Below are 14,173 nucleotides of genomic sequence, written 5' to 3' on the forward strand. Positions count from 1 at the left end.
CGCTCAAAGTGTCAGCTCCCAGGGTTGCCGCCCCGACCTCCGAGGCCTGGCGCGGACGCGCAGCCCTTCCCGCCCCGCTCCCCGGAAGCCCCGCCCAGGCCCGGGAGTTCCACGAACGCGGGCTCCCCAGAGCCCCCGGCAAGCTCCGCCTCTGCCAGGTCCTACTCCTCCGCCAGCCTCGGGGCCGGGAGACCCAGCCCCACCTCGACTCTCTTTGGAGGGACGGCCGAGGGCCGGCACCCGCTCTGCTCCTGTCTCCCTCTCCGCTCAGGGGTCCCTTTACCTGGCACTGCCGGGTTCCGAAGGTTAAATTGTGAGGGGAGGTCCTGGCCCTCGGCCCCACCGCTGCCTCCCCCGATCCCCGCCTCGCCGTCCAGCCCGTCGCCGGTGTGAGGTGTTTGGAAAAGCGAGTCCCTCTCTGCCCTTGCCGGCCCGAGGGTCGGTGTTTCCGGCGGCACCTGGGTCCAGTCATCAGTCTTCCGGGGCCGGAACTCTTGAACCACAGACCGAGTTTCCCAGCCGGTGGGGTGAGGTGGAAGCGAGGACGAGACCGCGCTCACCACTGGGAAAAGGAAGAGGGCGGGCCCTGCGCGAGGCATTTTGGGAACGCGTGGTATTCTGGGAGCGCGGGACCCGCCATTCGCTTGTCTCACGCTTCGCAGTCGGCAGAGTCGCGGCCGCACCGGGAAGGAGGAGGAGACCTCAGGCGGTGAGGGGAGGCTGGGGGCGGGCGTGGGGAGGCCGAGGCACTCGGAGGAGTAGAGGGTTGGAGAAGGACGCGCTGCCGAGGAGCTCCGCGGGGCTCGCCGAGGGACAGGAGCGGGAAGCCGGGCCACCAGACAGTGTCGCCTCACTAGCGCTTGGAAGTGAGGTCGTTAGCTTTTCCTTCAGTTTCCATACCTCCCCAGGCCAGTGTTTTTCGAAGCATCCAGGCAATGGTCTTGAGGTCGTTTCTGGCTAGTTGCTTCCTTCCCAAGTCCTTTGCTTCCCTGCCTCCATCCGCCCCCTCATGCTTTCTACACCGTTACACAAGCTTCTTTCAAGTTTCCCTGCATCTAAGCTGTGTTCGAACCATTTTGTAAGTGCTGCTGCCTTTCCCAGGGATAATTCCTTCCCTATAGTCCTGCCGTGGTTCTCCCATTGCGTTCAGCATAAAATCTACACTTCTGAGGCTTCTCACGAAGGGCGCCTGTCTCTTTCACTGCTCTTCCTTTTTCTCTTTATGCAGGAGATGTATTCCACCTTTCAGCTGACCATTTTGGAATTTAAAAACCGACAGCTTTCCTCTTTTAAGGTCAAGTCAGGCTTGCCTTGATTCCCTTTTTTCTCCAAGATAAGCATTTCCTGTGTGTAGCACATTATCACTTTGTGAATACTTTGATATTTTCTCTTTAACTTTGATGGTGAAGTAAATGGAGAGTCAAAGAGCACTTACTGGGTTGAATTAAATGCATGGACTCTTCTTGATTTTAATTTTCGTTCTTTTTTTTTTTTTTTTTTTTTTGCCACCCTGAGGTATATGGCGTTCCCTGGCCACGGATCAGATCCAAGCCATGGTTTCCACCTTCCTCGAAGCTGCAGCAACCCACTATGGTGGGCCAAGGATCGAACCAGTGTCCCAGGGCTCCAGAAATGCCTCAGACCACATTGCGCCACAGCTGGAGCTCCTTATTTCATTTTAATTTTATTCAATTTCAGAACTTGCAGTGGTTACTGTTTTGGACAGCTCAGGTCTACGTCCTACGTTCTCAAGGTGATGTTACCCACTGCTTTGGGTTAACAAGTACACCTGCCTTCCAACCCCCTCTGCTGCAACATAGTTATTTGATAAAGATAAAGGGACCTGTGGTAGCAGGGAGATGAGAGGCAGTCTTTTCATTCCTGTTAGCTTTCCCTCTGTCTAGCCCCCCTGTTCCTCCCCACCCAATCTTGCATCTTGTTTGCTAGATATGTTCTTCAAGCTGGGGTTAAGCTACTTTTTCAAGTTCCTTTGGGAGTTCCCTTCCTGGCTCAGTGGTTAACGAACTTGACTAGGATCCATGAGAATGTGGGTTTGCCCCCTGGCCTTGCTCAGTGGGTTAAGGGTCTGGCATTGCTGTGAGCTGTGTAATCGCAGATGTGCCTCAGATCCTGTGTTGCTGTGGCTGTGGCATAACCCAGCAGCTGTAGCCTCTATTCAACCCCTAGCCTGGGAACTTCCATATGCTGGGGGCGCAGCCCTAAAAAGCAAAAAAAATAAAGTTAAAAAAAAAAACACGCCTTTGGCATTTTTGCTGAGTGTTACAGAGTGTCCAGCCTTGAGTGAGGCTTGTGCCACATGCCTCTCAGGCCCTGAACCATGAACTCTTATCTCTCTCTCTCTCTCTCTCTCTCTGTAGAATTCTCTTCCTGCCGAGATGTCTATTGGTGTGCCGATTAAAGTCCTACATGAGGCTGAGGGGCACATTGTGACCTGTGAGACGAACACGGGAGAGGTGTACCGAGGGAAGCTCATTGAAGCCGAGGACAACATGAACTGCCAGGTATCCTGCTTTGCACATGAGCCTATTGGGGGGAGCTTGAGCCTGTGTCTTGGAGGACAGAAAGCTGGTGATTGAGGGTCTTTTTGAAGTTCTCATTCAGCAGTTACTGAGAGCTTAGTGAATGCCAGGCACTGTTCCAGATACCAGGGATGTGGGCATAGGTAAGAGCCATTTGGAATATTTAATTTTGTCCTTTGTTTCCCAACCCCATAAACCGTTTTCTCCCATATCTCGGGGCCTGTTTAAGAGAAGTAGCACAATGTTCAGTAGAACCATTAGGTTCAGGGTCGCTAGTAACTCATCCCTACTTGTTTGCCCATTGCTTTGCAGTTTGCATACCATGTGGTTTGGATACCATATGTAAATCTTCCACTTATATATGGTAGTTATTTGCCATTCTTCTTGGGGGAGGTATCTTCTTTGATTGCATTTATAGCAGCTACCCTGTGAGGTAAGAAGGTTTTGATGATAGCTTTGTCATCCATAAAATGGGAAAGATAAGATTAAAGGACTTAATTACTGTACTTACTTGCTAATAAATATTGAAGCCATTTCTTGACGTGGTGCCCTTCTGATGGCAGTACTTTGATTTTGCTAATAATTATGTGAATTTGTATAGCATCACTTTACAAAGTGTGTGACACTTTCTTAAGAGCTTGGGCTTTGGAATCAGATCTGGATTTGAATCCTGATTGACCTTGGAGATGTTAGTCACCTCAGTTTTCTCATCTCTAAAATGGAACAGAATTAGTTGTACAAGAAAGGTATTGGGGGAGCTGACAATAAAGGATAAGGAGCAGGAGAGCTTTACGTCTAAGATGCTGGTCTGACACTGGCGAAAGGAAGGAGGCTTGAGCAGCAAGAGCCTTAGACAGCCATGTATTTCTGAGGAAGTCTTAGCCAGGCAGCGATTGCTCATGGGGAGAGCCTGGTGTGGGGCCAAAATGGCCTAGCACCAGGAACCCACTGTGGTAGGTCACTGGCAGCTTGAAAGAGGGGCCTCAGGATGAGTGCTCTGGTGATCCCAAAGGTGGGGGCTGGCATGCCACAAAGCCTGCTGTCCCTTGAAGGAAGGGCTGAGTAGGGCACTCCCAAGATTGCTGTTGAGGTGACACCCCACCCCCACCCCAGGGCTGTTCTTAAAGATCAGATGAGTGTGGAGGGCCAAGGGGCAGCTAGCTCCATGCCTCACATGTTGTAGATGTCAACATATGATACCTGTTGATACTTGCCAGCTGAGAAAACTTGGAGGTCAGAGAGGTGAGATGGCTCACCCAAGGTCATCCTCTAGGGCAGGTGCCCAAATTATCCATTGCTTCATTGGTTGTTGTGATTTCTCTGTAGCTTTGAGCATCCTCTCCCTTCCACGTTGACCAGCTAGGACCCTCCCTGGTGTTCAGGGAAATAGACATCAGTGGCTGCAGGTGTCTCTCCTCAATGTTGAAGCCATAGAGGTGGGCGGTGTGGGCTCTCTGAAGGTCCTGTGGCCAGGCCTCCTTTGCCTCTCTGAGATACTGCTGTCAGAGGGCCAGTCTTGTCTGAAACATCTGCATCCACTTTGAGGTGCTCTAGTTTGGTGAGTCGAGTGCAAGACCAGGCTAGGGAACCTTACTGTATTTATTCGCGGCTGATTTGGATAACTTTCTGAGCTTCCAAGGCCTCAGGTTTCCCATCTGTATTGTGACAGTGTCTGACCAGATCACCTTATTGGTCTCTGACAGCGGCCAGTAAGAAGTAAACACATACACCCTGTGATAGACAGATCTGGAATTATTGTAGCCTGGCATCTAGCATGACTTGGCGTGAGCTTGGACCGCCCTCATCCTTTGTTCCTTCCTTTCTAAATCAGTAGCCCCTCGGCCTCAGGGCCATGGTGCAGAGTAAATGAGCCGCATGTCGCCTGCCTCCCACCAGTATTAATCTTCTATGCCACGTGGCTCAAACAACAAGCATTTCTTCTCAGGGTTCTGGAGGCTAGATGTCTGAGATCAAGGTGTTGCAGGCTTGGTTCTTCAGAGGCAATGAGGGGAGAATCTGTCCAGAGTTTTTCCTTGGCTTGGAGGTAGCTGTCTTCCTCCTCTGTCATCACGTGGTCTTCCCTTGTGTCTGTATCCTAATCTCTTCTTGTAAGGACATAAGTCCTTGGATTAGGGCCCAGTTACCTCTCTAAAGGTTTAGTTTTGGGAGGAAGGGGTGTGTGCGGCAGCTTGACTGGGATCTTAGTTCCCAGATCAGGGCTCAAAACCAGGCCACAGATAGCAGTGAGAGAGTCCTAACCACTAGACTACCAGGGAACTCTGAGGAACCAGTCTTTAAATACAGTCACATTCTTGGGTGGTGAGGGTTAGGACTTCAGTGTATGAATTGGAGGCCAAGGGGTAAATTTCAGCCTATAACTCTGCCCGTGCCAAGATTTGAAGTTTCATAGGCCCTCTACCTAAAACCTGCCACATTAGATGGTACCCAGTGGGCTGTGGTAGAGCTGAGCCAGGCGGCACCTGCATGGTTGACTCACCTGTCTAGGATTGGGAGACCAGGGTCCTGAGGTGCCTGCTGTTTTCCTTTCTCCCTGGTCCCAGTCAGTCTGTCCTTTGGGTATGAGAACAGCCTCTTGGGTCTTCCTCTGCTTGTACTTTGTTAGAGAGTAGCTGGAGTTAGTGTTTGCTGTTTTTTGGTTTTGTTTTTTTTTTTTTTTTTTTTTTTTTTTTTTTTTTTTTTGTCTTTTTGCCATTTCTTGGGCTGCACCCTTGGCATATGGAGGTTCCCAGGCTAGGGGTCTAATTGGAGCTGTAGCCACCGGCCTACACCAGAGCCACAGCAACGCGGGATCCAAGCCGCATCTGTGACCTACACCACAGCTCACGGCAACGCCGGATCCTTAACCCACTGAGTGAGTCAGGGATTGAACCCGCAACCTCATGGTTCCTAGTCGGAATCGTTAACCACTGTGCCATGACGGGAACTCCTGGGTTTTTTTTAATCATAAGATTGGTGTGGGTCACACACTGCAAAGATTTGGAAAACAGAGAATCACAGCCATGACTGGCATGGACATTTTTCTCCTAGGAAAGTACTTTGGGTTTTTAGTGCTTACTTTTTACTCTATTCCCTTTAAAAAAGAGAGATGGCTTACAAAACATTATATGGTAGGAGTTCCCGTCGTGGCTCTGTGGTTAACGAATCCGACTAGGAACCATGAGGTTGTGGGTTCGATCCCTGCCCTTGCTCAGTGGGTTAAGGATCCAGCGTTGCCATGAGCTGTGGTGTAGGTTGCAGGCGTAGGCCGGTGACTACAGCTCCGATTCGACCCCTAGCCTGGGAACCTCCATATGCCACGGGAGCGGCCCAAGAAATGGCAAAAAGACAAAAAAAAAAAATTATGTGGTAGAACCAAGTAGACAGGCCAGGATGCCGGTAGAGTGATGCCAGGTCATCAGCATCCAGGAATGTGACCCAGAATCCCTGTATGTTTTATTAAAGGTACATTCAGGTGTAAACTTCGAGCACATTCAGTTCTAAGCCTCTTGGAGACCAGGCAGAGGGACACCATGAGTTCCGAGGTGCAACATGTCCTTTTGATAAAATATCAGTTGTGCAATTCTCTCTGACACTAGATGTGAGAGACTTTTTTTTTTTTCCTCAAATGGCTGCACCTGTGGTATATGGAAGTTCCCCGGGCCAGGGAGTTGAGTCTAAGCCGCAGGTGTGGCAACGCCAGCTCCTTTAACCTACTGTGCTGGGCTAATGATCGAACCTGCACCTCCATAGCAACCCAAGCCTCTGCGGTTGGATTCTTAACCCACTGCGCCACAGCAGGAACTCCTCCTTGGGTGGTTTTTGTTTTTTGTCTTTTTAGGGCAACACCTGTGACACGTGGAGGTTCCTAGGCTGCAGCCTCTAGCCTACATACACCACAGCCTCAGCAACATGGGATTCAAACTGCATCTGCAACCTGCACCACAGCTCACATTAACTCTGGATCCTAAACCCACTGAGCGAGGCCAGTGATTGAACCCAAGTCCTAATGGATACTAGTTGGGTTCATTAACCACTGAGCCACAATGGGAACTCTCCTTGGGTGTTTTGTTTTACTTTTTGTTTTTAGGGCTACACTTGCAGCATATGGAAGTTCTTGGGCTACAGGTCAAATCAGAGGTATAACTGCTGACCTATTCCACAGCCACGGCAGCTTGAGATCTGAGCCGTGTCTGCAACCTACACCACAGCTCACGGCAATGCCAGATCCTTAACCAAGCGAGGCCAGGGATTCAACTCTCATTCTCATGGATGCTAACAGGTTCGTTAAACACTGAGTCACCAGGGGAACTCCCTCCTTGGGTTTTTTTTTGTTTGTTTTTGTTTTTTTGTCTTTTGTCTTTTTGTTGTTGTTGCTATTTCTTGGGCCGCTCCCGTGGCATATGGAGGTTCCCAGGCTAGGGGTTGAATCGGAGCTGTAGCCACCGGCCTACGCCAGAGCCACAGCAACGCGGGATCCAAGCCACGTCTGCAACCTACACCACAGCTCACGGCAACGCCGGATCGTTAACCCACTGAGCAAGGGGCAGGGACCGAACCCGCAACCTCCTAGTCGGATTCGTTAACCACTGCGCCACGACGGGAACTCCTCCTTGGGTATTTTTAACATAACCTCTTACAGTGGCCCTTTTTTGACAATTGGGAATGTAATGAATGCCTGTGTTAAACCTAGAGTGAGGTCCCTTGTGCTTTTTGGGTCGGGGTGTAGGCACTTCTAAGCACCTGAGGTTTGACTGGGATGGTGGGGAGCCTTGCTCTCCCAACAACCCCCAACTGCAAGGCAGGCGTGATCTGTGGCCAGTGCTGCAGGACTGATTCAACTCCAGCTGATGGTGTTATCAATATGGGCTCCTATTGCCACTATGTTTCATTAAATGGGTTATAGTTGATTGTTATTATTACTTATTTTGATGTTCCAGTTATCCCACATTTGATCAGTAGTAGGAGCCTCTCAGGCTGATGCCTGTGTCCTTTGGGGTGTCCTGGCCATTTTTCAGGAGCACATCCTTACCTTCTGGTGCAAGACGTTTGTTACAGTTTCATCTTTTAACCTTCCCTCACCCAGCTCTGGAATCAGCCATTTCTTTAGGAGCCTTGCTTGCTTACAGGTTGGGAATAGAATTTAGAAATCAGGATCTGGGTGCTGCTACATAGTTTATTTTTAATTATTTTAAATCTTTTTTTTTTTTTCCTTTCTTTTTATGGTTGCACCTGCTGCATGTGGAAGTTCCTGGTCGAGGGGTCAAATTGGAGCTGCACCACAGCTACAGCCATGCCAGGTCCTTAGCCCACCAAGCGAGGCCAGGGAACAAACCCATATCCTCACTGACACTTAAGTTGGGGTCTTGAACCACAAAAGGCACTCCTTGCTATGTATTTTAAAGTCCTAGTTTAGCTTGTCCAGCTAGGATCTGTCTCCAGCTGGCTGTGTGCTTAATAGTACCAGAAGTTCCATTCATTGTGTGTACATTCTGTGCCAGGCACCCTGTTAGGGTTTTTATATACAATAGATCCCTCAGTCACCACAGGGCCTCTTTGAGGACAAGCTTCCAGATGCCCAGGGTGACCAGGCCTGGAAGAAGCTCAGCTAAACTCACGCATCTGGCTGCCAAGTGTGCGGTGTTGACCACAGTCTCTGAAATGAGGCCCAGACTAAGCCTGTTGTATCCCATTGCCTCTGGAAGCATCCAGCCCCCAGCTGTGTCAGATTTCACACAGGAAAATGAGTAGTGGGGATCAGTGGAATAAGAGGAACAGTGGGGTGGGGAAGGGCCTGAACATTTGCTGACTGATCACCAGGTACCCCACAGGTGGGTGAGGTGGCTGATGGTCCACAGGTGCCCGCACTGTCCATCTCTGCCCCAGATGTGAGGAAACGAGCACAGAGACCTGTGCTAGGATCTTCTCTCACCACAGAGTCATTTTGGTCAGGCACCTGGCCTATACCATCTGTGTTTCTTGTGGTTAGGAAAGTTGAATGAACTAGTTCACACTCTTGCTTCCTTCCGCTCATGATGTAGACACAGCTCGGGCTTGGCTTGTTGACAGGCTGTGCAGCTGGTGGAGGGCCTGTGGGCTTCACTTCTCTGCTGGTACCGTGAGAAAGCTCAAGAACAGGAGCAAGCCTGGTTCTTAGGCTTTTATAGGAGTACTGACTCTGGACTCTTTCTTGCTTCAGCCTGAACATGCGCTGTTTGTGAAAGTATTGAGCAGAAGTGTATTTTGTTTTCCTTTTGGGCTGCCCTGCAGCCTATGGAATTCCCAGGCCAGGGATCAGATCCAAGTTACAACCTAAGGCAGATCCTCAACCCACTGTGCGGGGTAGCACCAGAGCCTCAATCCACTGTGCGGGGTTGGGGATTGAACCTGTGATTCAGCACTCCCAAGGTACCACTGATCCCATTGTGCCACAGTGGGAATTCCAGTTTGTTGATCTTATGTTAAAGCCTCTGTCAAGGACTCAAGAGTGGGCTGGGGAGGTGGTGACAGAGGGAGGAGTATGATGTATCAGGATGTGCTGGAGGAGAGTGGGCCTGACAGCAGCAGAGCCTATAAAACAGACAGCAGGGGTGGCCTGGGCTTGCAGCTGGTCTTTCTGCTCACTGGATGCTCAGGCAGAGGCTGGGTGGCTGGCTAGCTCTTAAAGAGCTGATGAGGCTAAGATAACAACGTACAAGTCAGAAACCTGGGAGCCAGCACACCCCTCTACCATGTGGGCTTGGCCTATTCCAAATAAATTATGATCCTTTTCCATCCAGAAGGCTAGTAAAATAAGCTATGTTTTCTGGTAAACGTGCCTATCAAGGAGTTGCTGTCGTGGCGCAGTGGTTAACGAATCCGACTAGGAACCATGAGATTGTAGGTTCAATCCCTGGCCTTGCTCAGTGGGTTAAGGATCCGACATTGCCATGAGCTGTGGTGTAGGTCACAGACGTGGCTCGGATCCTGTGTTGCTGTGGCTCTGGCGTAGGCTGGTGGCTACAGCTCCAGTTGGACTCCTAGCCTGGGAATCTCCATATGCTGTGGGAGCGGCCCTAGAAAAGACAAAAAGACCCAAAAAAAAAAGTGCCTCTATCAAGAGTGACACTGGTGGGTTTGTGTCACCTTCCCACACCCAGCGAGTCTCCTCGCTGGACTCACCTCTAGCCTCCCCCCACCCCAAACCCTGGTTTGTCCATGTTGGCATATTCATCTGTCTTAGCGCGCCCCTGACCCTGTCCACAAATGTGAGGGCCCCCCATAGTCCCTGAGGTGACCACCCTGTCCTCAGTCCCAGTTCCCTGATCCCATCCCCTGCCGGTTCATGCTCCAGGGTCCTGTTTCACCTCACACCCCTCCTGCACTCTGGGCCCTTCATGCTCACCCTGCCACCTCCACCACCCAGTCTGTGGCTACCTGCTAGACTGTGTCTTTTGGAACTGCAGGGACCACATCAAGTACACACTCTTGACCCTCTCACGGTGCCTTTGCAGTCTGTGTGCCAGGCAGATGCGAGAAGGGATGCAGAGCTGGGGCAGGCAGTTCTAAGCTGTTGCACTTAGCGTTTCTCACTGCTGAGAGCATGTCACATGCTGGCAGGACAGGCTGGATGATAGCACTCAGGCCAGGCCAGCGGGTTCAAATTGGGAGTCCCTGCGTTTTATGTTTAAAAATGGGACTTCTCAGAGTTCCATTTATGGCTTAGTAGAAACGAATCTGACCAGCATCCATGAGGACACAGGTTCAGTCCCTGGCTTCGCTTAGTGGGTTAAGGATCTAATGTTGCTGTGAGCTCTGATGTAGGTCACAGACATGGCTCAGATCCGATGTTGCTGTGGCTGTGACGTAGACCAGTGGCTACAGCTCTGATTGAACCCCTAGCCTGGGAACCTCCATATGCCATGGGTGCAGCCCTAAAAAAGACAGAAAAAGGGAGGGAGGGGACTCTGCTACTATGAGTAGTACCATATATGTAAAGCGCTCAGCACAGTAGGTGCCCTTGAGTCTGCCCAGCTTTATTTTGTGGTGCCAGTTTCTGTATTTCTGGACTCCCCTTCCACTAGCCGAGGTTTGTCTTCCATGGGCACTATTCTCTGCTGGCACTGTTGGCCCTTCCTCACCAGCTGGTATTCCTTCCAGATGTCTAACATCACAGTCACATACAGAGACGGCCGAGTGGCGCAGCTGGAGCAGGTGTATATCCGTGGCAGCAAGATCCGCTTTCTGATTCTGCCTGACATGCTGAAAAACGCACCCATGTTAAAGAGCATGAAAAATAAAAACCAAGGCTCAGGAGCCGGTCGGGGAAAAGCTGCTATTCTGAAGGCCCAAGGTAGGTGCTCCTCTTGCACTGGTTGTGACATGTGAGTGTGTCCTGTACCTTTTACGAATGGGCCTTGTTATTGCTGAGGTGTGGGTGACCTGACTTCAGTGTCTCCACACCCACTGCCACCTGATCCTGTTCACAGGCTTATGCAAAATCCCAGGCGGCTCCTTGGAAAAAAGATGAGGACTTAAATGAAAGAGCAAATGTGTCCTGTAATGAGTCTTGGAGGCCTTTTGTTTTTGGAAATTCTGGGGAAAGTTGGCCCTGGTCCAGTTTGCTGAGCAGAGGCCCCTTGCAGTGTGACTTCTAAAAGCAATGGGGTAATAGTTTCTCAAGAGGCTGGGGGTGTCTACTGATTCCCAGCATCAATAGGGGAAATGTGGAGGGAATCCATTTTCAGATGAGAAGGAATTGTGAGCCATCTTTTTACCCATTCATTAAAGGGGGCCGAACTTACATTTTTGAAGCTTCTTAATGTTTGAAAACAGTCCTTCCTTTATAGTGCATTTGGAAAGACTAGTCTCTTCCTGGTTACTTGGTCTGACCTTTTTTCTGGGTTAGCCTAATCAGTTTTATATTTGGGTCCTGAAAAGCTCTGCTCCCCCTATTGATTAGCTAAGAAAGCCAGTGCAGTCATTAGGAGCAGTCTTAGTGTTGATGAGAAGATTCCAGTGCAGAAAGGTCACTGGATTCCCACCTCACTGTCTTCAGCTGCTATACATTTGTTCTATGTGAGGCAGCTTTTGAATTCAAAGACCCAGCAGAGTAATCCTTTAAAATGCCCTCCAGAAAGCTGATCAGACAGTCTCCTTGCCCTTCCTAGATGAGCAGTGGTCATAGGGAGATAGAACTAGAAGCTCAGGACCTTTTGTCCTGAAGAAGCAGTGATTTTCAGAAGTGCCAGCTTTGTGCTAGAACTGCTGTTCTCTCTGCAGGGGAGGGCTGCCCTCGTTGTCACTAACTGTACCAGCTTCCCTAGCAAAAGACACTGGGAGGCACTTGGCAGTGGCCCCCTGACTGCCACCTGAGCCTCTGTGCCGCTCCCATCCCCTTGCTATGGTCCTCCCAGCTAGTGGCCAGGCTCTCACAGGGCTTCCCTCTTCTGGTCAGCTCCGGGCTCTATGAGAGGAGGTGGGGGCAGTTAGTTGCCATCAGATATTTTCACTTGTTCTTCAAAGGAGTGGCCCTTCCTAGAACCCATGGGTCACAGAGACAGCAGTCTTGTTGAGCCCTGTATATGGGGAGTGGTTTTTGTTTTTTGTCTATGTTTTTTTCCTTCCTATTATGAAACATTTCACACATGCAAAATAGCTCAGAAAATAATAAAAACCCTCACCCAGATTCAATAGATGTTAACATTTAATATGTTTGTTTCACAATTTTAAGTGTGAATTAAATGCATCTGTCATGTTTTATTAGCTCACCCTGGGCCAGCTCTGAGACTTAAGCTTCTCTGTGGTTCCTAGACTGGCTTCATAAAACACCTTCGCTCTCAGGACTTGGGCTCTCATGGGGACCAGTGCTGGGTTGGAAGGTGGGAGGCCTTCCAGTTCTGATGCCAGACACTGGTCTCCTCCCAGGGTCTCCATTCCTCCATGCCCAACCCCCATGAAATGTGATAGGGCAGACGTGGTGCTGGACCGGGTGGCCTTTCAAGCCCCTTCCTGGGCCGATGTCTTGGGGTGCTGGCTGCTCTTGGCGGAGGACTCACTGACCTGGCCTTGTCCTCTTCCTTACCTTTCAGTGGCTGCGAGAGGGAGAGGACGTGGAATGGGCCGTGGAAACATTTTCCAGAAGCGAAGATAAATTTATCTGTTGGACAGAACTTTGCCCTCATGTTTTCTTTAGGTTATCTGGTTGTGAGGCAGGAAGGTGTGTGCTGGTGTATATGTCCTAGGTTATTTGGCATCTTTTTCTTTAGATCAGGGGAAATGCTACACTAAATAAATTTTTTTTTTTTCTTTTTGAGGATACAAAGACTGTGTTCCTTTTGGAGTTTTTTGTTGTTTGCTTTGGCAGCAGGTTAAACTTTGACACCCTGAGATGTCCTGGGGAAATGCCAGTAGTGGTTATTGATAAGCGAATGCAAGCTGCTGTTCCAGGCTGGTTGCTAGTTAAGCCCTTGGAACAGCTCCAAAAACATAGATGGCCTCACCATCCTTAGACACAGGCACTTACACGGTGTTTGTGAACATCATGACACACGTGGTCCTGGCCTGTGAAACCCTGGTGGCATTCAAAAAAGTAATCAGTATCGAGAGGTAGTTCAGAGAACCTCAAGACTCCTGTACAGCTTCATATGTAGTGTTATGACAGGGGACAGGTTCTTGGCACTTTACCGGAGCACCTCAGGGTTGACTGGCACAGCTGAGGTTCTTAACATAGCGAAGGTAAGTAGAGAGGTCAGGGTGTGCAGAGCAGGTAGCTGACCAAGAACATAGAAACTGGATCCATGGCTTGGAGTGGTCACACACTAAAAAGAGGTCCTACTGGGGTGCCGAGTAGGAAGGATGCACTCCAGCAGAAAAGGGGTTGAGTATCCGCCCTTAGAACGTTGCTCATTGAACAAATTGTTGAAGTGCTGGAGGAAGAGAAAGAAGCAAGCTTGTCATCATCAGGACACAACCTGGAGGTGACAGTTTTTGTTGGTCTTCCTGTGAGAACTCACGGTAAGCAGCATTGCTGGGTCTGTCCATTGACCAGGGGCAACCCCCCACCACCACCACTGACAGCAGCCCTGGCACATTTGGATGAAGTGTGACTGGGGGTCCCCCATAGTGCTGCCCCAGGGGAGGGGCTCCTGGCCTGGGGACAGTTTCCAGGGAGCTTACTCAGTGTGGGAAGGGGTTGTGCTAACTTGGTTTGTATGTGACCAAGAGTTAATTTGTTTCTGAAAAGAATTGTGTCCCTTGAGTTCCACGTAAGGTGGATTTCTGTGAAATTTTGTAAGTGGAATTCTTTCAAGTAGGAGTTGCGATACGTACTTAGGTATTCTTGGTCTTCTCTGCTGGTGACCTTGAATTAAACATGGACTTACTGGCTTTTTCATTGAGCCTTCTGCAACATTACCATGGTAATGGTGACAGAAGTGATTTCAGCATCAGCTAGAGGTAATATTAATGATGCGGATCCCACAGCACCACCCCTAATGATGCTGATTACATGGTTTGGAGTTGGGCCTAGGAATTGGCTTTTTTTTTTTTTTTTTTTTTTTTGTCTTTTAGGGCCACGCCCATGGCGTATGGAAGTTTCCAGGCTAGGGGTCAATTTGGAGCTGAAGCTGCCAGCCTACACCACAGCCACAGCAATG

General features: G+C 49.9%; 1 protein-coding gene across 3 annotated transcripts; it reads left to right on the forward strand.

The window, feature by feature from the left end:
• Positions 2 to 12,840, forward strand: SNRPD3 (small nuclear ribonucleoprotein D3 polypeptide). Of its 3 annotated transcripts, XM_005670875.3 has the most exons (5): positions 2 to 709; positions 1,699 to 1,753; positions 2,379 to 2,522; positions 10,677 to 10,869; positions 12,608 to 12,840. In XM_005670875.3, exons 3-5 carry the CDS (start codon positions 2,397 to 2,399, stop codon positions 12,667 to 12,669), a joined length of 381 nt encoding a protein of 126 aa, XP_005670932.1. In that variant the 5' UTR covers positions 2 to 709; positions 1,699 to 1,753; positions 2,379 to 2,396; the 3' UTR covers positions 12,670 to 12,840.

This window comes from Sus scrofa, chromosome 14, assembly GCF_000003025.6.
Source record: "Sus scrofa isolate TJ Tabasco breed Duroc chromosome 14, Sscrofa11.1, whole genome shotgun sequence".
In the NCBI taxonomy this organism is placed as follows: domain Eukaryota; kingdom Metazoa; phylum Chordata; class Mammalia; order Artiodactyla; family Suidae; genus Sus; species Sus scrofa.

Coding starts and splice junctions, on each gene's coding strand:
- SNRPD3 (XM_005670875.3), top strand. CDS start 2,397: ATGTCTATTGGTGTGCCGATTAAAGTCCTACATGAGGCTGAGGGGCAC. Junction 2,523..10,676: donor AGGACAACATGAACTGCCAG/GTATCCTGCTTT, acceptor TATTCCTTCCAG/ATGTCTAACATCACAGTCAC. Junction 10,870..12,607: donor TGCTATTCTGAAGGCCCAAG/GTAGGTGCTCCT, acceptor CTTACCTTTCAG/TGGCTGCGAGAGGGAGAGGA.